The sequence below is a fragment of the Pteronotus mesoamericanus genome, unplaced genomic scaffold (genome assembly GCF_021234165.1).
Source record: "Pteronotus mesoamericanus isolate MK-2021 breed Mesoamerican mustached bat unplaced genomic scaffold, CSHL_Meso_final contig_42, whole genome shotgun sequence".
NCBI lineage: Eukaryota > Metazoa > Chordata > Mammalia > Chiroptera > Mormoopidae > Pteronotus > Pteronotus mesoamericanus.
Window position 1 is genome coordinate 16598796 of NW_026555157.1, and position 22956 is coordinate 16621751.

Below are 22956 nucleotides of genomic sequence, written 5' to 3' on the forward strand. Positions count from 1 at the left end.
TTTAGCTAGTTTTAATTCCCAATGTTTATAAAGAAAGAAACAGAATGGCTACAGATGGGGAATCTCTTAAGTCAGGGATTCTCAAACTATCTGCATCTAAATTATGTAGAGTGCTTCTTTAAAGTGAACAGTTCTAAGGAATATATCCAAAGAAACACTAAACACTTATTTGAAAGAATATATGCACCCCTATACAGTTGCAGCATTATTTACGATAGACAAGATTTGGAAGAAGCCCAAGTGTCCATCAGTAGATGGGTGGATAAAAAACCTGTGATACATTTATTTATACAGTGGTATACTATTTGGTTATAAAAAGAAGGAAATCATACTTTTTGCAACAGCATGGATAGAACTGGTGAGTATTATACTAAGTGAAATAAGCCAGTCAGAGAAAGACAAATGCCATATGATTTCACTTATACATGGACTCATAGATACAGAAAATGGATTCATGAAGGGAAGAGGGTTAGGGGAATAGGTGAAAAAGGTGAATGCATTAAGCCAAAAAAAGAAAAAAAAAAAAACCTCACAGACACACATACACAAAATAGAGAACAGTTCCAAATCCTATCTCAAACACACTATATTGGACTCATTGGTAGTGGGACTAAGCAAACTGTTATATAACAAAATCTACAGAAATTTCTTTAGACACCAAGACTTGATAATTGCTATGCTAGACTGAAATTGAGGGAACATAAAAAGTAACCCACATGAAGAAGGGTCAGGGGCTGATGACTCAAACTGTACAACTTTTCATTGTCATTATTGCTTATTAATCCAGACTGTTTGTACAGTGTGTAGCACAGTTTAAACATATCAGGAAAAAGTAGTCAATAAACAAATGATAAACAGAGAAGCAGAAACACATAATAAAGAGCTTTATAGCCTCAAAAATTACATATAAAAAGAATGTGAGAGTAAAAATGTCAATATTAAAGTCACGAGTATTAACTTCTAATAGAGTACAGTTGGTACAGTCCAGGAAACAAATTATTCTTTATGAATATTTCTCCAAATGATTCTTCTATTCTTTTAAAACAGATTATCATTATAAGAAAATAGACTATTTTTAAAATTTCAAGATATTAAATTTAATATCTGCATTTTTAGTAATCTAGGAGGTATATAAAATTATCTTTTAAAAAATACACTGATCTAACAGGGTTAAGACCTGCCTTATTTTTCCATTGTGGTTATAATTTTTCCTGTCAGCTTTGCCAAGTAACTTACTGTTCCTATAAATTCCATTAGTAAAATAAGGGCAGTAATTTATGCTTATTTACCTTAAAGAGGTGACATAAAAAAAGATAAAGCAAAATTACATTCATATATGAAGTTGAAAAGCATTTTTTTTTCTTAGTGCGTCAAATCCTCCATTAACTGGAGAAACATATGTACATGTACAGTCATGGGAGAGACTGCTAAATGTAAAACATGTTCAAGTTTTTCCTTGTTAAGCACAAAGATGTTACCTACTTATTTTGACCTTAAATTAGAATTGATTTTCCTAGTAACTACATATTCAAACAATTGACCAGAAATACAGTAGAAAATAAAAATACATGCATCTGAAATTTATAGTTCTTTTAATTATAGCACTAAAATGAGATACTTGGAATTATGTGAACCACTGCACTCTGGGGGGAAACAAAAAATCCTTGTAAGTTTATAGAGCAAATAGCATAGTGATTCAGATTCTGTGTTTGTCTGTGTGTATGTGTATGTCTATACAGAGGTATAAAGTCAAAAGGGAAATAACTGTTAAAAGACATTAAGAGCTACAGTGATAGCTAAGTAAGCTCTTTTTTAAAGTTTTGAACAAAATTCAATAATGCAAGCTTTACAAAATTTCAAATATATTTCCTATGCATTACAGTGATAAGTATTTAATACAGAACTTCAGTCATTAAATTGGAGTGTTGAAAAGAAAAAGGGAACAAGCAGCAGATGCCACCTGTTTCCCCATGATATTGGAAGATAGTTCTTATGCTACCAAGTAGTGCCATACACTCTGTTTCAAGAATACACATTAATTGTTAAATACCAAAATATTTAAAAATTATCAGTAGTTTCCAAGAATAGGAAAGCAAGCAAATGACACCGCCTCTATTCCTGACTACTTTTAAAGAACACAGACTCCTTATTCAACTATTTATAGTACAATTTTATTGGGAAGGGAGCATCATACAGTGCTTGGGAGCAGGTTACTGACAGAAAATAAACTGCCTGGACTAAAATAAAATGATTGTATTTAATTGTATTCCTTTCTCTCTATATTACGTGGCCTTATTTTACCTCTTAGAAATTTGCCAAAAGTGAAAGCAAGGGTCTCATTCTGCCCTCCAATCAAATTTTAAAAGAGGACCTTTTAAAGCTTTTAAGCAAAAGTATTCTTGATAAACAGGTTACACATATTAGCCTAAAATAAAGTGGTCTGCGTGACACAGTGTGCTTTCTTTTACACTCATTACAGAGTTTGGCTGGGATAGCTTTCAACTTCCAAAACTCAGACAGTAAATAAAACCTGAGTCTGAAGCTTTGTTTATGACATGACATAGGGTCTATTTCCTGACCTCGCAACTCCAACCAGTTTGTAATTATTTTTTAAAAATTTCTCCAAATCTCAAAATGCCATTCAAAATATACCCTTGTTAGATATTCTTCTGCTAGTAATGGCACATGATCAAAATTAACCCTCAGGTTGCTGAAAATCTGGCAGAATGTAAAGTCAGCTTTTGGATGGACATCAGGCACCACAGTCAAGGACTGGGGGATGTCACTGCAAAATGTTCTGAAAAGCTCAGTATGATAGAGCTATAAAGGTGTTGGGGTATGTGATACTGTTTATCATCTATGACCATGTAGATGAAGGTAGACAGAGCACTCTTCCTTCACTTTTGCTAAGATACTCTCCCATTTTCTCTTTGGCTAGACACTATTGGCCAAACTCCTAATTTTCCAAGCTCATTTTCAGAAACAAAGCTGGCCAAGCCACTCTATGCATTCATAAAAATTAAGGTGAAGCAAGTGTGTTTAAAGCATATGTAACAGGATTCCACAATGTTAAAAGCTATACTTTCCCTTTTGCATCTCTGAAACCCACTTGTACATTTGACCTGTGTTCCCTGATAAGAGATAGAGCACATACCCATAGGTGACTATGTTTTTTTTTTTTCTTTTTAAATCTTTACCCTCTGGAAATTTTGTGTGAGAATATTATCATGTTAGGTAGATCCTTGTTACCTCCTCTGAAGATTAAGAACTCATTTGTTAGAATTCCTGACCCAGCTGCTGTTTGAACATCCCATAATACTAAGAGTGAAGTCTATGCAGAACCCCGGTTACTTAACAGCTAAACTTGCATCTTTAGGAATTTATTGTAGGAGTGGGTGGTCTAACTGGTTTTCTTCCCTCAGGGAATTTTTACTATTGTTTTCTATGTTCTTATTCTCCTGGAAAATAACAGAGCTTGGTAAGTTTTGGAGGCGATGGTTGTGGATGGGGTAGAGGTTAAGACAACTCAAAATAGAAATGTCACCATCATTTCTAAACTGTTCTCTTGGCTACTCTAAAATAATCCCAAAATCTCCATCACACTCCTCTTGCAAGCCTTTTTTCCTTGCTCTCTGTCATCACTCATGTTCTTTCTCAATAGCAAAACAAGTTTTTCCACTCTCTGGTAACAGAGGAATTTGAGACTCCTGTTGATGCTACATACATGTCCTCATTCAAGAAACTTTTCCAAATAAAGGAAGTTGTCTAAGATTTTCTTTTATTTTTTATTTTTAAATCATCTTTATTCTATTAGAGTTGTCTCAGTTTTTCCCCTCTTGCCCTCCTTCACTGATCCCACCCTGTCCCTCTCTCCCACAGTCAATACCCATTCTGTTGTCCATGTCCACGGGTCATTTATACATGTTCTTTGTTTAGTCCCTTCTTCTTTCCACCATTGTCCGCCTTCCCCATCACCTCTGGTCACTTTCAGTCTGCTCCGTGTTTCCATGCCTGTGGTTTATTTTGTTCATTAGGCTTTTTTGTTGAATAGATTCCACTTATAGGTGAGATCATATGGTATTTGCCTTTGATCAACTGGTTTATTTCACTTAGCCTATTATTCTCCAGTTTCATCCATGTTGTCACAAAAGGTAGGAGTTCCTTCTTTCTTTCTTTTTTTCTTTACATGCAGATTGATTTTATTTATTTTTTTAAATGTCAAAACCCATTACAAAACATTGAAAAAATTAAATCCATTATAAAGTCTCAGCAATTAAAACATGACGCCAGCATAGAAATAATCAAGTAGGTCAACAAAATAAAATGAGCATTCTAGAAACAAATGTATATATTTAACAATGTAATATATATGATTTAATTGATATTTCAAATCAATGGGGAAAATAAGGCTTATTCAACAAATAAGGTGCATGGACAATTATTACTTGAAATAAAACAAAGATAGAGCCCTATTTAACACATTATACAAGAAATATTCAGGTGAGTTAAAAATCAATATGTAGAATCTAAGGAGTTTTAGGAGAAAATACAAATTATTTTTCTTACCCTGAAGTAAAATATTCAAACCCAGAAGCTATAAAGTAAAATAATGACAATATGACTATATTAAACATTTAAGATGATACAGCAATATACATATAAAAAGTTAAAGGACAGGTAATAGAATAGGGAAGTATTTGCAACACATCTAAAAAAAGGATTAATAGTTTTGGGGGTGTTTTTAGGGAAAAAAATTCTACAAACATTTAATCAAAAAATGGATAAAGAATATGAAAAATTCATTTAAAGCTTTTTAAAAACAGAAATAGGCAAAAAATATATAAAAACAGGTTTAGTTTCAACAAATATAAAGGAACAATTAAAATAACACATCATTGTCACATTCATATTAATACATACATATTAAAACATATTGGTAATATCAAGTAATGGCAACTATGAAAGGAACTGGGTATTCATAGACTCTTTTCTTCATCTTAAAGCAGTCCCTTTAGCCTATTTTGCAGTGCTGGTTTGGTGGAGGTCTATTCTTTTAGCCTTCTTTTGTCTGGGAAATTCATTTTGCCTACCATTTTAATTGAGAGCCTTGCTGGGTAGAGCAGTCGTGGTTGCAGGCCTTTGCTTTTCATGACTTGGACTATTTCTTGCCATTCCCTTCTGGCTTGGAGTGTTTCTGTTGAGAAGTCAGCTGCTAGCCGTATCGGGGTTCCCTTATATGTTACTACCTCTTTCTCCCTTGCTGCCTTTAGGATTCTCTGTTTGTCTTTGATATTTGCCATTTTCATGATGAAGTGTCTTGGAGTGGGCCTCATTGGGTTCCTCTTGAATGGGACCCTCTGTGCTTCCTGGACTTGCGTGACTTTTTCTCTCCTCCAATTAGGAAAGTTTTCCATCATTCCTTTTTCAAACAGCTTCTCTATCCCTTCCTCATCCTCTTTTCCTTCTGGTATCCCTATTATATGGATATTATTATGTTTCAGGTTGTCCTGCATTTCCCTAAATGCCTCTTCACTCTTTTTGAGTCTTTTTTCATTTTCTTGCTCTTTCCTGGAGCTTTTTTCTACTGTATCCTCTGGATCACTGATTTGCTCCTCTGCTTCATTCTGCCTGCTTTTGATTCCTTCTACTGTGTTCTTCAATTCAGAAATTATATTCTTCATTTCCTCTTCCTTCTTTTTTATTTTCTTGTTCAAATACATTTGTCTTCACTTTCCCATCACCTTCCCCTCCTCTTGACTCTTATTGATAGTTTCTATGTCCTTTTTCATGCTGATATAGTTTTGCAGTAAGTTCCTTGTAGTTTCCCTGTAGTTTTTGGTAATTCTCTCTTGAGCTCACTGAGTTTCCTTAAAACTGTTGTTTGGAACTCAATATTTGATAGTACACTTGCCTCTATTTCATTTAGTTCTCTTTTTGGGGATTTTTCCTTTCCCTTTGATTGGAGGGTGTTTCTTTGTCTTACTATTATTTGTGAGACTCTTCTTTTTTGCTTCTGCTTCTTAAATTGGTCTGCCTTGATTTCCTTATTTTGTGGTGTGAACTTCTATGGTATGAGACCACTGTATTTTCTTTCTGGATTTGCCTGTGATGATGTTGGATGTTAACTCTGCCTGACCGTATGCAGTCTGTTTGAGACTTCCAGGAATCTACTGTCTGTGACTGTCTCTTTCAGCTGTTAATATCTATCTTTCTAAGATTCTCTATTTGGGAGCATTTGTTTTTATTTCAATTAATCATTTCTAAGAAGTAAGCTGAGATGAAAATCCCTACATGTAAATATTGGCATATCTTTATCCATTTTCCTAGAATTTAAATTCATGAAAGTGGAATTAATGGATTCAAGTGTGTAAGTATTTTTCAACATTCTGCTTAATTGCCTTCTAGAATATTTTACATCTTCAGAAGAAATATTTGTTGTCATAGCATCCCCTGAGGCATGATATATTAATCTGAAGCTTAACGTATCTAGAAAATAGGTAAATTGGGTGTGCAGATTCTTTACATATTAAAAAAAAAACTAAGAAAATAAACCAGGAAAAAAATCAATAGACATCATTCCATGAAATTGTAAACTCCTTCAAAACTATTCAGTGTTGAGAAATGATAGCTGGGGAAGCAAGCTTCCTTGCTCTCAGCTAGAGACTCAGCCTTACTTCTTACTCAGGTTCTTACCCCCTCTTTCAACTGCTTTCTAGCTTTTCCACCCAAAGAGAAGTTGCCTAGAGTTAGACAATATTATAAGATTGTATGTGTGTATGAAGATTTAAGATGAAGTCATACCTGCAGTAAAGCCACATGCACCTGCTTTTTTGTGGACTCCTTTCCAAATAATAAACATTTCCCTTTCTTCTACCTATAACTAGGTACGTATCAGCCATTCTTGTTCATATTAACATTAGTTAAGTAATTGGAATGATATAAATTTTAATTTGAAGGTAAGCACCCCAATTCAAAAGGAGTTCTATAGTTCTATTCATTGTAATTCCACAACTGACTTTTTGGCAGGGAGTTTATCATCAGTAGAATAGTATTAGAGTGATTGGAGAAATTTTATTTCCCAACCCTATATTAGTCAATGTGTGCATGAGCATGAGTCTTCAGAAGTAAATCTCATGATGGGGGAAAAAATGATGAGTGGGAAAATTTGGAGGCTAAAGTCAATTGTGATATCCAAATAGTAACAGACATATTAAAAGACAACTTGGGGAAAATACTTGGGATTAACATGACATGTGTAAGTGGTATATAAAGAGCTTAGTTATAAGAAAAGCAGAAGTCATAATCATTCCAATTTAAGAATAGCTAAAGGATATAAATTCAAAATATTCAATTCACATAAAATATTCCCTACTTCTGTACTAGAATAAAATTAAGGGCAAACTTTAAAATCAGAAGCTGAAAGTTAGTTCACCAAACTAGATAATCTTGGACTTGGACAATAAATATATGTGACAAATATGTTTGAGAGAAAATTAGTGGTTTTATCTCTTTGTTTTGTAGGTGTCACATGAGCTTTCTAGATCTGGTGCCACATCAGAATAAGAACTTCCAACCAAGCTAGTGATGCATTTGGAGAATAGGATCCATGTCATAATAAGTGCTGTGTGTCTGTGATGGGGTATATAGAAAATCAGTCTAGTAAGGTATGACAACAAGTCACATTCTGGCAGCCTCGGCAATCATTTGTTGTGGAAGAAAATACTTGAAAGACTTATGATATACAGTCTTGCATAGGATTAAAGTAACTTTTATGAGATAGGAATAAATGACCACATTCTAGGTATTATATAATGATTAAAGGAGAAATATTAATACATTCATAATATATCTTATAAATATATTTATTTTTATAAATTAGAAATATGGCCTGCATTAGGGTATTATAATAATGATAATAACAACAACAAATCTAGATGCAGACAAAGAGATGAGCAATCCATTAGGTTTATTGGCAGATCTGTAATTTCAATTTAATCAATTATTTGAAGTCCAATTTATCAAAAGATCTGTAATTATTTCAATTTTAAAAAATACATATTTATATTGGATGAAGGATGAGGACCATAAAAATGATGGTTTGAAAATAAGTATATTATTGTAACTAAACTACAATTATTTTCAAAGTATATTTGAAACTAAATTGATAGGGTTCAGTGCTTTTTGACATTCTAAATGCACAAATTTAAATGTCAACAGCTAATATGGATAATCTGCTATTGGTTTTTTTCTGTTTAAAAATGCCAAGTTCTGGCAATATTTTCTATCTCTATGTGCTTCTACCAGCACATTTCTCAACACATAATACAGGACTTATCAAATAGTATTTTACCTAATTTTCCAAGATAAATATTAGAGAATATCAACAATTTCTAGTTATAAAACACTGCTAAAAAAACAAATATTTAATAGATTTAGAAAAAAAGAGAATAAAAATAAACAAGAAACTAATGTTACAAGATGACAAGGAACCTATGGAAATATTTTTAAACTCTAACATATAATGTAAACCATACAGGCATTGTCAATTTTACCTTAATCTGAAAATTAGTATGAAAAATTAGTGAAAATTAGTAGACAAAACATATAATCCATTAAAATTTAGATTTTGTATCAGTAGTTTTAAAAGAAGCCACCATCATTAAAAGTAATATTTCTTGAAGAATATGATAAAAGTGAAGGTAAAGGGTGGGATAAATGGTGATGGAAAGAGACATGACTTTGGGTGGTGAAAACACAATACAATATATCTATGATGTATTATAGAATTGCACACCTTAAAACTATAAAATTTTATTTACCAATGTAACTCCAATAAATTCAATAAAAATAAACTTTTTAAAAAGGATATGATTAAATTTTTAATGAAAAAGCCAAGTCATACCACTTCCTTAAAAGTTCTATGTTCAACCTAAGACATTGTTCACTTGGATAGTTATGTTTTATTTATACACAGATTTCAATCTTTAGGTGCAGAATAACTAAAAGTAATTTAAAAATTGAGGTCTCTGCAGGAGTCATTCATTATAATTATCTTATTATTTTTATATATTAATGATGATGTACCCTGATAAATGAGAGACTGATTTTCATTTCCCACAGGTAACTTATGTTTCTTATATGTTTGTAAAATTGTACATTATTTCCCTTAATTTTATCATTGCTATATTGGTAGTATTTAACTGTCATGTACATCTCTTCTATATTTCATTATATTGTCCTAAAGTTGGCAGTGGGGTGAAGTGGGTGTCCAGATCTTATTTCATTTCTGGCAGTCACACAAAGTCATGGACAGTATATTGAATGAGTATTTATTCTCCATGTCTCCATATATCAATTCATAGGTCCTTGAGAATAGTACTTTTATCTTTTCATCTCTGTAACCAATAGTTCATAAATGTGAATTTATATAAGAAACAGCTAAATCCATATTGCTTCAACATATAAATTAATGTCTAATTATTCACTAACATATAAATAGCCTCATTTGTAATCTAAGATTCTCAGAAATTCCAGACAGTGGACTGCCTTTTAATTTCTTGTGTCAAGCACAGTGAAAAAAACACAGAAGATATAAATAGATTTTATTTAAAAATAGGTAAATGTGCATTTACTATTTATGTAGCTTTAGAATGCTAGGAAATTATATATGAAAAACCCATACAAATTAAGGACCACTTGTTTATATCTAGATGATAAAAATAAAAATAAACATACAAAAAACCCAAAAGTAACTATAGCTTCATTGCAATGAAGAAAAAAATATGAGAACTTTATGATAGAAAGAGGTTAACAAATTTAATCTGATTCCAAAATTCAGTAACATTTTTAGGAAAAAATGTCATAGCTTTAAAAAGCATATTAAACCTTTAGAATAAAACCTTTAAAATAATTTTTAAATTTAATTCTGTATTGCTGGGTAAAAGGGCTCTTGAACAGTCTAAAACACAATGCATACATATATAGATTTCTGACCATAAAATAGTGAATATTATAAAGGTCGTTATACATGTATTTTTATTAAACGAATTACCAAACTGTTATTTTAATAACATAGGTGACCTATAGTTTTTCTAATCTATAAAATGAAGTCATTATACTATAACACTTTAAGATGGTAAGTTATTATACTACAGGTTCATTTTTGTACTAATACAGGCTCATGAATATAACAATAAAATTAGAGCATCTTAATTTTTACTTTAAACCATGCTAAGCAATATGCTATACCAATATACACTACTGAAGTTTTGTTTTTCTTTTTCTGATTAAAAATTGAGATATCTTTCTGATTGCTCCCTCATTAAGTTTAGCATATAAAATAGCCAAGGTAACAGTGAACTTTCCTCATTAAATGTTCTAGTATTCTAAAATTTTCCTATTACACTCTGTTCTGTGTTTTAGATGTGTGTGTGTGGTTTTTTTTTTGTTTGTTTGTTTGTTTGTTTTTGGTCCAGGCATTATACTGTTAACAACTGGGTCAAATTACAGATTTTAATTTTAGATATTGACAGAACTCATGATTTTGTTCAATGCTCTCTACTAGTTTGATCAGCTATTTCCCATTACACTTAACAGCAACTACAATTATCTTTACTTGCATTGACAAGATAAATATTATCTGAGTATACTCTAACTTCAGAGGAAGATGGAAAGCGGAAGGCAATTTTAGATGTTTTCTTTTTAAAAATTTTGAGCTAACACTGTTTGTCATCAGTGGACATTTTTATACCTGCAGAAAGTAGGGGACCTAACCAACAGTACTGTCAGATATATATAACAAGATTGATTCTTTCACCAAATAGATTCATTTTTAAAATAGTACCACAATTCAGCTTTTTTCTTATCCTTATTTTTCTTTCATTTTGGTATGTTTATAGCTATCTCTTTGTACTTAAATATAAACTTCAGAGTTCTGAGATAATAAGTTCTAGAATAACTTATTTATTGGCCTTTACATAGTTTAATTCACTAACTATACACTTAATTTTTATTAACTTTAGCAATATTAACATATCATCTTATAGCAACACAAGAAAAAATTTTCTGTCTTTAAAAGTAAAAATTAAGGTGACTTTAATTTATAATTTAACTCAAATTTGGGGGCAATCATTTCAATTAATTTTAGATAATTCTTAATTAGAATACATACTAACATAAGGTCTTTTTGTTTCCTAGCATACAAAATATAACTCTTTATTAACTTCCTTTAAATTTGCCTATTATAATCACCATAGCCAGGAAAATTTCCATACATTGATTTTTTTAAAATAGTAAGTGATTTTCCTTATGTAATATATCATGCTATCTATAACACCATGTTTTTCTTTGCAGTGCTCATGTATCACAAAATGTAAATATCATAATATAGTACAGGCAAACTGAATCATTACTATTATTAGTAAATTAATTAAATACATTATATATATAAATACTTACATACAGTGCTTACTTTTTATTAGTTCTAGATATGTACAAAGATTCTTTGCATTACAAGAGCAAAATAATTAGCTATTTCTACCTCCTAAGCCATCAAGTTTCTAAAGAGATGTTATTTTGAATCTCCTGTAATCAAAAAGCAAGTGTGGAAACAAACAGACCAGTGGAACACAACTGAGATCCCAGAAATAAAACCAGATGTACATACATTTTTTTTCTTCAATAACTTTTGACAAAGGAGCCAAGAACATGTACGATGGAGAAAAAAAGCCTGCTCAATAAATGGTGGTGGGAAAATTGGAAAGCCACTTTCAAAAGGATGATGTTAGACTGCTGTTTGTCTCATACAAAAATTTAATTCAAAATGGATCAAACACCTAACTATAACACCTGAAACAATAAAGTACATGGAAAAAACATAGGTACTAAACTTATGGACCTTAGTCTTAGAGAAGATTTTATGAATTTGATCACAAAGACAAGGGAGGTTTAAGGCAAAAAAAATAAATAATTGGGACTACATCAAACTAAAATGTTTCTGCAAAGCAAAAGAAACTGCCAACAAAACAAAAAGGTAACCAACCAAATGGGAGAAGATGTATATTTGAAAACAGCAGCTCCAACAAGGGGTTAACATCTAAAATATATAAAGAACTCATACAAGTCAACACTAAACAAACAATCCAATTAAAAAATGGCCAAGGATCTAACAGACACATCTCCCAAGAAGACATACAAATGGAAAACAGATATATGAAAAGATAGTCAACTTCACTAGCTATTAGGGAAATGCAAATCAAATATACAATGAGATACTATCTCCACCTATTAAAATGTCTATTAACAAGTGTTGGAGAGATTGTGGGAAAAAAGGAACCCTCATTCATTGTGCATGGGAATGTAAACTAGTACAGCCATTATGGAAAAACATAGTATAAAGGTTCCTCAAAGAATTAGGAATAGAATTACCATATGACACAGCAACCCATCTTCTGGGTAGTATCTACCTGAAAAAATCTGAAAACATTTATTTGCAAGGACATATACAGCCCTATGTTCACTGAAGCACTATTTACGGTGGCCAAAACATGGAAACAACAAAAGTGTCCTTCAATAGATGATTGGATAAAGATGTGGTACATATATACAATGGATTATTACTCAGCCATAAGAAACGATGAACTACTGCCATATGCAAACACATGGATAGACCTTGAGAATACCATGCTAAGCAATGTAAGTCAGGCAATAAAAATGAAGGACCATGATTTCACTCATATGTGGAATACAAAACTGAAAGCAACAAATGAACAAACAAGAAAAACAAACAAATAAAAACTCACAGATAGCAGTATGTCGGGTACCAGGTGCCAACACGTGGAAAGGGGGTTCAAAAAATAGTAAAGGATAAAGGAGGTCAAATATATAATGATGGAAATTGATTTGCCTTTGGATGGTGGGCACATAGGGCAATAGATCATGTATCATAGAAATATACAGTTGAAATCTATATAATCTTATTAACAAATGTCACCCCAATAAATTTAATAAAAAGAGAAAAATAACCCTAAAAAGTTAAGCATGACTTTTACTCCTAAAGTTATGAAATGGAATAGAAAAAGCAATGTGTTTTCAATCACATCCACCAAATATAGGTCATCAAACAGGCCAATGTCCAGAAAATCAACAGCATCTTAGGAAAGTAGTTGAATGTATTTTTCTGGCATTAAATTAAAAGACATGTTTGCTAGTATTTTAATACTGGAAACTTATACCTTTAACATGAATTGTTGTTTTTAATTAACACCCCTTAAACAAATCAGAATAAGCAAGTCTGATATTCTTTAAACAAAAACTCACTCTACATATCAGTCCACAGAATGCCATTCATATGTGAAATACTTATTTTCGGCACATGAATGTTTTTAAAATACATATTTGTTTTCAGTTCACTGAATCAAATAGAATGTATATCCATGTATGTAGAAAACATTAGAAAACTCAGTTTTACAAATAAAACATAAAATGGTTGACAGTTTCTTTATGTCTCTCCCACATAACCTAATTTACTATAGAAGTGTCATCTTATAAAAATCAAGTAATTAAACAGTTAACATCAATCATTCAAGGACAAATAACATCAACAGAGCAGGCTGAGGTTCTAAAGAACAGAGACTATATGATAATCATTGTAGCCTAAGAAACTAGCAAACACAAGGGAGGTGCTTAACATGTGATTTTTGAGGGACTTATTTTAACTCTAAGATAAAATGTAACAAAATAGTAGACATTATTTTCTAATAAATAGTACATACTTTATATTATGAGGGTTGATCACCAGTACTGTTATATATTGTACTTAACAAATGTGCTTTCAAAGTCTTTCTCATTGGTTTTGGTACTAATTAAAAAAAAACAGCAAAGTTTTCTTGTCAGATAGGAAGGAGCCCAGAAACTCTTCATTGAATCATATATTCTAGGAGGGAAAGTTCTCCTTGAATCCTTATATATAGTCAGGATACTTCCTATCAAATAGGCCTTCGGTAAATATCTGTTAAAAGAATGGTTTCATCAGTTTTAGAATATTTATTATTGAACACTAAAATTGTATGTCCCATAAGAAGATACAATATTTATCAAAGAGAGTAACTATAAAAGTATTTTCCAGAACATTCTAAGGACTAAACAGTAAGATTTACTGTTTAAATATACATTTAAGAATATTTGGAAAGGTTTGAATGAAGCATCCAAAGAATGAATTTGCTAAATGTACACTAAGTATATATGACTGTTGTTTAAGTTAGGACTTTATGCTTCTATATATTTAATAATTTCATTCCTATAGTACTATTAAAGGTAACTCTAAGTAATGAATAATTAACTGGTTGGAGAAATTTTTAAAATTACATGCAGTTTACTGTTATTTCATAGAAAATCTAATGGTTTCTTCCCTTGTCCTTGTTACCAAAAATATCATCTATCCCAAAAAATCTCATTCTCTGGGTTTCTTACATGTTTCTTTTAATTTAAACAAATGCTGAGGAAAAAAGACTAATGGAAAATATCTGAAAACACGAATAAAACTGATGCATGAGGCAAATTTCCAAATATTGCTCTTTGTTAGCCTAAAAACTAGAATCTTCTGGATTACTATATGGCTTTGTGATGATGTCCCCAACCACTTGTGCCATTATCCACTCTGAAACAAAACCTAACTATACATGGAAAGTTATCAGTTCAGGAATGCATTAACCAATTGCAAGTTTTTCATCCAATAAATATACAGTATTTCAAACAAGAGTTTGAAATAACAAAACTTTACTATGGAGATTACATTGTATTTTAAATCATAGTCTGAGCTGAATAAAGTGGAAAATGGACAACTTACCCCATCCGTCCTATGCCCTATTACCAATAATTATACAAAAATTATATAGTAAGGTCATTTTTATGGGGAGTAATGGCAATTTTAATAGAGCCCTTTGGGAAAAATGATTTAGATGCTGAATATCTACATTTATTTCTCTGTAAAGATAAGATGATCCCATATGTTAAAGCTCCAAAATATATCTCGAATCCATCTTCTCTACATCTCTACTGCTCTAGGCCAACCCACCATAACCTCTCTCCTGAACAACCTCAGCAGGCTCCTAATTGTACCCTTTGCCATCTTCTAATTTCTTTGCTCACTAGCCATATGCTCTTAAAATGAAAATTGGTTAAAATCTCTCAAAAACTTTCCCTTTTACCTAGATAATACTAAAATACAACTCCATACTATGGATTCTTTTCTCCATGGGATATGGTTCCTGACTATCTCTCACAACTGACATGCTACTCTTCCTTGTTCAATAAGATCCAGTCACACTGAACTCAGTCCTTCAAATGTATCAAGCTCATTTCCCTTCAAGGTCACTGCCCAGGCAGTTCCCTCTACCTGGAATGCACTTCTTCCCTCTACAATTAGCTCTTTCTGTTTCCTGAGAATGTACATTAAATGTCACCTTCCCAGATAGGTCTTTCCAACCATCACATTTAAAATACAAGGTCTTCCCTGTTATTCTCTATCTCAATGCCTTTATTGTTTCCTCCATAAAACATCTAAGAATTTTTATCATTTTATTTTACCTACTGTTTTTGGTCAGTCTTCCTTACTAGAAATAAATACCATGTAGGTATGGACAATGTTGACCTTACTTATCTTTTTTTCTCCATCATCCAAATATTAAATCCTGGAAAACAACACTTAATAAAATAAGGCAAAAGCAGAAGTAATATAATTCCCATTTTTAAAGAAATTTCAGTTTAATGAAATTACAAGTTGATCAGAATGCTGATATAGTACATGTGCTGCACAACTTAAATAATACAATTTTTTATTAAAAAATACTGTAGATGTATAAATTTAGTTTGATTACATGATTGACAATGTACACTGGAAAAAAAATCAACCCACTTTGACTTAACTATGTGTATTGATTTCCACTATATTTACACTCTCAAGAAATGTTGAGTCAAGAACACAATGAAAAAACTTCTATTAATGCAGGGGTTTGGTTGATATACAGTGTAAAACAGGATCTATTCTTTCACTGTTTAGGGCAAATGAAATAATATATAGTTAGAAGTACTCATATGTGTGAAGAGAGAAAGAGTATGATTGAGATATGATGCCCGTGATAGGGAAAGAGGATTGGTAGAAGGAGAATAAGAAATCTATGATGACTTTGTAGTTAAGTAGTTTATACTTGTAATGATTAATGGAGATACAAAAAAAATTCTACTTTAATATTTTTCTTAATACTAACTTTTTAATATAAAATAACACAAATTCTTTATTTAAAAGTTTAAAAATCCAAAAAGAGTAAAAAGGTGTAATTTAACCATTATTTTTGTCTTGTACCATTAGATACATATTTTTTCCTCTTAGGAAAATCCAAATGTTTTATTCATGTTATTTTTAGTTTGAAGAAGAGATCCTTAAAAAACCTGTATAATTTTTGTGGAAGAAAATGTTTTCAGATATAGTCATATCCCAAACCCAGAACGAACAACACTTAAATGATCAATGCAGATTAGACACTTTATCTTTCTACTTCAAATACTAATCATAACAACTAATTACACAATGACTTATTTCAATTTATAAATGTGTGATAAAATTATATTCCAGGTTGCTTTTATATTTACGGTTACAGGAAGGCATGTAACTACAATCTCCTGTACCTTTACAGCTATGACTAGTTTATCCCTGAAAATGAATTTTATCTAAGTTAAATTCTTTTAGAATTATTCTCTTTAAATCATCCAGTTTTCCTTATTTAACAAAATTTTTAATATGCTCAGGAAAAGTCAGTCCTGAACTTTCTAAAAAAATTTCAATTCCCTTCTTTCTATTACCATTAGAATATTTACTTTTATAGTTTGTGAACAATAGAACACTTCAACTAATTTTAGGTTATGAATTTTATTAAGCAGGCATTTTTCTGCTCAGGTATGTTTACCCATATTTACATACAACTTAGTGATTTTTACACTCACTTCATCCAAAATAATAAATTCAATGAAACTAACAGGTCAGACTACTGTTTTGCTTGTTTCACTTGTCACTTAATTCCCTGGGAACAGGGGGGAAAAAGATAAACTCATACCATATTGGTAGTAAAATGAACTTAACTAGGTTCTTGTATCCAAGCCATATTTTGATTTAATGAATTACTTGAGTATCTGACTGATGATTTTTGGAAAATGAGCCACGCCCTGAGATTCACACCAAGTCTTTCAGGCTGTACAGTACTACTTGCTAAAGCAAACTAATCTTTGAATAAGTAAAGCCCTGGTGGCTACTAACCACTATAATTGATATACATGGTTATTTACATATGAAACAAGATTTTGTTTTATATTCACTAAGTGTCAGTACAGGTATAAAAGTTTACAGAAATTGAGAAGACAAAATTTGCTGTTAAATAAAAATTACCAACACCTAATAAATACTGTGGTCTTAAGTACAGGGTAAATTATTAGAATAAGAGAAATGTGAACACAAATCATGTTTTCACTTACTAAACTGATACGTGATCTAGGAAGCAACTCTACCTTCTGATCAATTCAAGGAGGTTGGGTAATAGAAAGAGAGAGTCAAATTGATTTATTTCGTCTGTATAGTGCACAGTTTCACAGCCAGTTAAAAGACAAGAGAAAAGATTGCTTCCTATAGTCAAGTTACTCTTAGCAACATGCTAAGCACGATGTTAAAAATGAGGTAGTTCATTTTTTTGTCATTATCATTATTTTACCCATTCTAAGTGTGAAAAACTAGGAGGGGGGAAGAAGGTGAATCCATTCATTTTAACCACAAAGAGTTTTACATAATTTGGTAAAAATGGATAAATAACATTAAGATTTTTATTTTGTTAATATCATTAATTAGAAGGCAAGTAACAAAAAAATAATTTTTTAGCATTCATAAAATAACTCATTTTAAAAATAAAATATGAATTCCATTAACTCTTAAGATGAAAAGCAACTAGGAAAATGAACACCATTTCCTTGAGATTAACTAATCATATTACTGATATTTATAATGTGTATTAGAAATCTAATTTATATTTTGCATTATTCTTTCTATGTTATATACATACTATAATTCCATAAAGCTCTATGTTTTCAATGTTTAAAAACTCGTAAGCTATACTTTGATTCATATTATCTGTAAGACTACAAATTAAGAAAATATGCCCAAAATATTCATAAGAATAACATATTTAAGTTTGATATTTTATTAACCATTACTGTGATCACTTCAGTATTTGAAAGTTATTCCAAGGTATAATAAGGCATAATTTCTAATCACTGTGACTTAGGCTGTAACAGCACTTTATAAGCAACCATTTATGTCTAATGAAACAATTTGAGCACACTTTCTCTTTATCTCTTTAACCTTCTCTTGAAGAACTCCTCTAAATTTTGTCCAACTTACCCTTTAGGTAACCTTATGCATAGCCTGTGTTTTTAGTGTATTAATAGAAACTCAACTTAAGAGTTTTGGTAGACTATCTTCAATGATCCTATTATGACAGATGGGTAAACTGAGCAATGCTTAGGTCTTTACTAACATTAAGTTAAACTAATTGATGAAAAACACCCAGGAATTGTACGTACTTGGTAAACATTTTAAATAAAGTGTGTTTTAAAACTATGGGAAAGTAATCAAAATAGATAAACAAATAAAAATTACTGGAAAAGGTTAACAAGTAACTCTTCCATGTCCTTAATTTAACATGAATATCTGAAAGGTCATACTTTAACACTTGACAAATTTTGACAGAATGGCCCTTAGTTATTTGCAGATTCAGATATGTGATTTATTTATGCTAGTATCCTCAAGGGCCTACGGTGGTTCCTGGTGTTTCATAGGCAGTTAATTAATAAATAAATGTAGACTGAGGGAATATACTATATGGAAAAAACTTTTAGATAATTCTAATAAACTTTTGACTGTTAAAGTATACATTTCTATTAGTAGCCCTAGATACTAACACAGAGTACAGTATAAACATGTGACTTTCCAATTATTACAAAATATTTTTCTCTCCTTAAAATATGAAAAGATCAAGTAAATGTTTATTTTTAATAATTTATTTTTTATATAAGTAGATTAAGTTAACTACCCCTTCAATATTGAATGTCAGTAGCTCTTAAAAACAAATGAGGGATGTGTGTGAAGGTATACGCTGCCATAGGAGAGTGTGGCATTATAATGGGACACTTATTATGTAATATATCTTCAAATACATATATGGTTGTGTATGATTTTCAAATTTACATATGCATTTGCAATTGCAATCTGGCAGATAAAAAAAGGAATATTTAGGAAAACATGGCAAAAATACAAATTGTATAAATGAGAACAAATGAATCTGCATATTTCTAAATAAAATTAAATGGTCATATAGGTGTATAACAAAAAGAAAGCTGCGTTGTTTTACTTGCCTTGTCTTTTAAGTTTCTCACCCTCACACAAAAAGTGCACACTCTTATGTCATCTGACCTCCATTTTTATATCTGCAAATTATCCCGAGGCCTAATATGTTAGATAGTAACTATAACTGAAGTTTTACATTGGAATTCTTTAGAAAAGTGCGACATAACAGGTGACATATAGGGGTGGTCATCACACTGCCAACGAGAGCATCCAGACAAGTACATGCTGGAAAACTTTTATGGTTGTTTGCAGCTTAGTGTAAGAGAACTTAGATACTGCAGGTGATATTTATTTTAGATCTTTAAACAATCATAGCAGAAATCCCATGAGCTAAATCTCATAGAAACTGTTTTAACAGAAGAACAAATGTTCAAAAATTCTAAGTGCTTTCCATTCGGCAAACCTGACTTTCCCTCTCCACACATTATTCACCTTCATTTTTAACACTTTACCTACCGAAACAGTCTTCCCCCCCCCCAAAAAAAAAATCTAACAAGAGACTGGACTTTAGGAATAGGATATTCACAACTTGGATATTAACACTTAACGCTTATCTCCCTCCACCGCCTTGTGAGCACAAGAAAAGAGAAACCACAAACAGAGATATCTGAGCAGCTGGTCTAGGAAATGATTCAAACAAGTCCACACTGGGTCTGGATGGGGTATGGGGGCTGGCTGCGGCGAGACGGGGGCGTCAGAGTTACTGGAGGCAAAGGCTAGGATCCGGTCACAGGGTAGAGCGGAAGCGATTTGCTCTCGTGAAGGCGCAGGAGAGACCCTACACCTGACCCAGCTAGGAGCGGCCGCCCAGAGCCAGAAGTCTCCATTAAGCGTGTGTCAGGAAGACTGGCCTCCTGTAGAGGCGGCGCAGCGAAGAGCCGTCCCGCTGCCGCCAGCGGTGGGACTCAACTGCTGCTGAGCCTCACGCATCCCTCTAAAGACATTTAGAAACAGTAGGGACCGCAGCCGGTGCGGTCGCCGGTCCGAGGCACTGTGGACAGGGCACTCTGGTGAGGGGACATCCTGCACACCCTCGTGGGGGGAGCCTGGAGAAGCCAATCCCGGGACGAAGTTACCTGCAGGAGGCGACCAATGCACCGGTCCTCAGATCGTCCGCCTCCCCCCACCCCCTCCTGCTTCTCCGCCCGGTCCCTTACCTTGGTTGTTGGAGACGTGACTGCAGTCTCCCGGCCAAACTGCCAGCAGAGGCAAGAAGAAACCTAATTGCAAAAGAAATTCCCGGACTTCGCAGCCCCCCATGGCTCTCCCCGGTTCTCCTCTTCTCCCCCTAAAAGAGAAGTGGCAGCAGCGCAGCCAAGTGTTATGTGTAGGGTAGGGAACCTGGTCCACGTCTTCTTCCTCCTCTTCTTCCTCCTCCACCCGGCCCGCAGGGGGTGTCCCGGGGCGCCCCCCGCGCGAGGCCCCGAGGTCAGGGCAGGAAGGTCCAGGCTGCCCAGGTGCAGGCTCAGCTGCTTCGGAGGAGGACGCTGCCTGCGGCGCCAGGGAACTCCTGGCAGCTGTAGGCGAGCGGAATTGCATCCACCACCGTGTCCCGCTCGCGCGAGGACTATTCACTTGGGCCTGGGAGAGCGCGCGCGCAGGAAGGAGCTAGGGCTGTGGTTTGGGGGAGGGGAGCAAGGGGCGGGGGAGGACGCCTCACGGCACGGATGGGGGATGGACGACCAGGTGCGGCGACCTGAGCGCCTCTCCAGACTGAAGTGGGCACTTGCGGAGCCAAAAGCTGGGAAAGGCGCAGCAGCTGCGAGACGAGGCTGGGGCCGCGGGAACTTTCCTCCGGCCTATGCGGGGAGAGCCGAGCTAATGACGCGGGGCCGCGAGTTGTCCGAGCCACCTATCGAACCGCGTCCTCAGCCCCTCGCTGGCGTCGCGACGGCAGCGGCTCGCACCGTTGAGATTTCCAACTCGGCTGCAAATGCGCTGCACCTCGGCCTTGGCCGCCGCTTTCTGGGCATTTCTGAGGCCGCCCTTAGTCCCCCAAGCACTTTGCTCCCCATTTCGCAGCAGCAGCGCCGAGCGTTTTAGGCTATTCAGCTCCCGACACCGCCTCCCCCAGACTTCTCCACATCTCCGCCGCTGGAAGGGGTGAGTGCTGTAGCCAAGCTCTCCCTGTCCGGGGCGAGCTTGGTGGCGGCAGACAAGCTCCTCAGCGAGGGTTGTCTAAACTTGCCCACCAGTGTGAGAGCCTCAGCTTTGTGGCCTCCTCCGCTGCTTCGAGTCCTAGGAACGCAAAGGGAGGGAGCCAGCAGCCGAGGAGAGTCACATCAGGCTGAATGTGGTCGGGTGCCTGGCACCAAGCTTCCCTGAGGTCTTCGCGTCGCCGCGCGGCGGGAACTGCGTGGTGGAGGTCACGAGCATTGTCGCTACCGTGGGGGCTGGGATTCCGAGGGTTGGGAGGGACCGCGGCGTGACAGCGCCGGACCGCGCGCTCCGAGCAGCCCAAAGGCTGAGCGGCGCGTGGCCACCTCCACCGCGGCGCCGAGTGCTTGGCGGACTGACCGCTCCCGCGCGTGAGCCGCCCTCTCGCGGCACCCACTCCCGCCCAGCGCTCGGAGGAGTCGGTCAGGTGCCGTGGCACTGGTTACTCAGGGGAGCCAGGCGGCCCTCGTGCCAGGGCCGGGCAGCACGCAGGGCTAACAGGGAGGGGGACTCGATGTCCGTGGCCTTCACACCCTCGCCCCGCGGCTGAGGCGGGCACAGAGGGCAGGGGGTAGTCGACAGCGCTGCTGAGCTCCGGCCAAGCCCGGCGCTCTGCTGGCAGCCACGGCTCGGATGCTGTCAGTTCGGCGCTAGAGGGGGTTAGTCGACAACAAAAATGCCTCCACTGTTCGCAGGTGCAAACAGCTCCTCACGCGAGGAACCTAAGGGAAGGCGGAATGCTCTCAGGCTGAGCGTCCTGCGTTAAGGGTGCACGGAGAAGCCCATATGGGGAGAGTTCTCTTACTACTTCATTCGCTGTTACTACCATCCTCAGTTTCGTTCTGGAAGGAACTTAGGCCCTCCTCAAAACTCATAAGAATGTTTTGAAAAAATATGTATGGCACTGGAGAAAAGTGGACGGAGAAGAGAAAGCAGCGGTATTACAAAGGGTAGAGGATACGGTCGAAGAGGGCAGAGCGCAGGGGGCGAAGGGAGATGGCACAGTGGCGGGAGTTAGGGGAGCGGTAGATGAAGGAGCCGCGGGTCAGCCTTCCACGCTTACAGAATTCCCGGTCAGAAAGGACCCTCCCCTTCGGTGTTCTTCCGCTCTGGACGTCTGTGTCACATTCTGCAGTTGAAGGGGTTTCAAATGGAGGCAAAGAGATGCAAAAAGATGCCCTACGTCTAATTCGGCTGCGTGGAGGGAAATGTGAAATGCAAGTGATTTTAAGAATGTGAGGAAGGTTTCCAATTGGTGACTGTATTCTCACTCTCATTAGGGATTCAAACGCTGCTTTGCTTCTCTAAAGGTGTCCACGCCAATTTAAATCTGTGCAAATCTCTTCTGAAAAGAT

At 35.1% G+C, this 22956-nt stretch overlaps 2 protein-coding genes across 3 annotated transcripts in view; both read right to left on the reverse strand.

Moving 5' to 3' along the window:
• Window positions 1–14850, reverse strand: part of LOC129073618 (peptidyl-prolyl cis-trans isomerase D-like) — a 57642-nt gene extending 42792 nt beyond the window's left edge. The window contains 1 exon segment of the mRNA XM_054577253.1: window positions 14846–14850. Coding sequence (XP_054433228.1) covers window positions 14846–14850 — 5 coding nt within the window.
• Window positions 1–20983, reverse strand: part of EPHA6 (EPH receptor A6) — an 877165-nt gene extending 856182 nt beyond the window's left edge. For both annotated transcript variants that reach the window (XM_054577406.1, XM_054577405.1), the window contains exon 1: window positions 20602–20983. In XM_054577406.1, coding sequence (XP_054433381.1) covers window positions 20602–20983 — 382 coding nt within the window. The remainder of the gene's footprint in view (window positions 1–20601) is intronic.
• Window positions 20984–22956: the final 1973 nt, after the last annotated feature.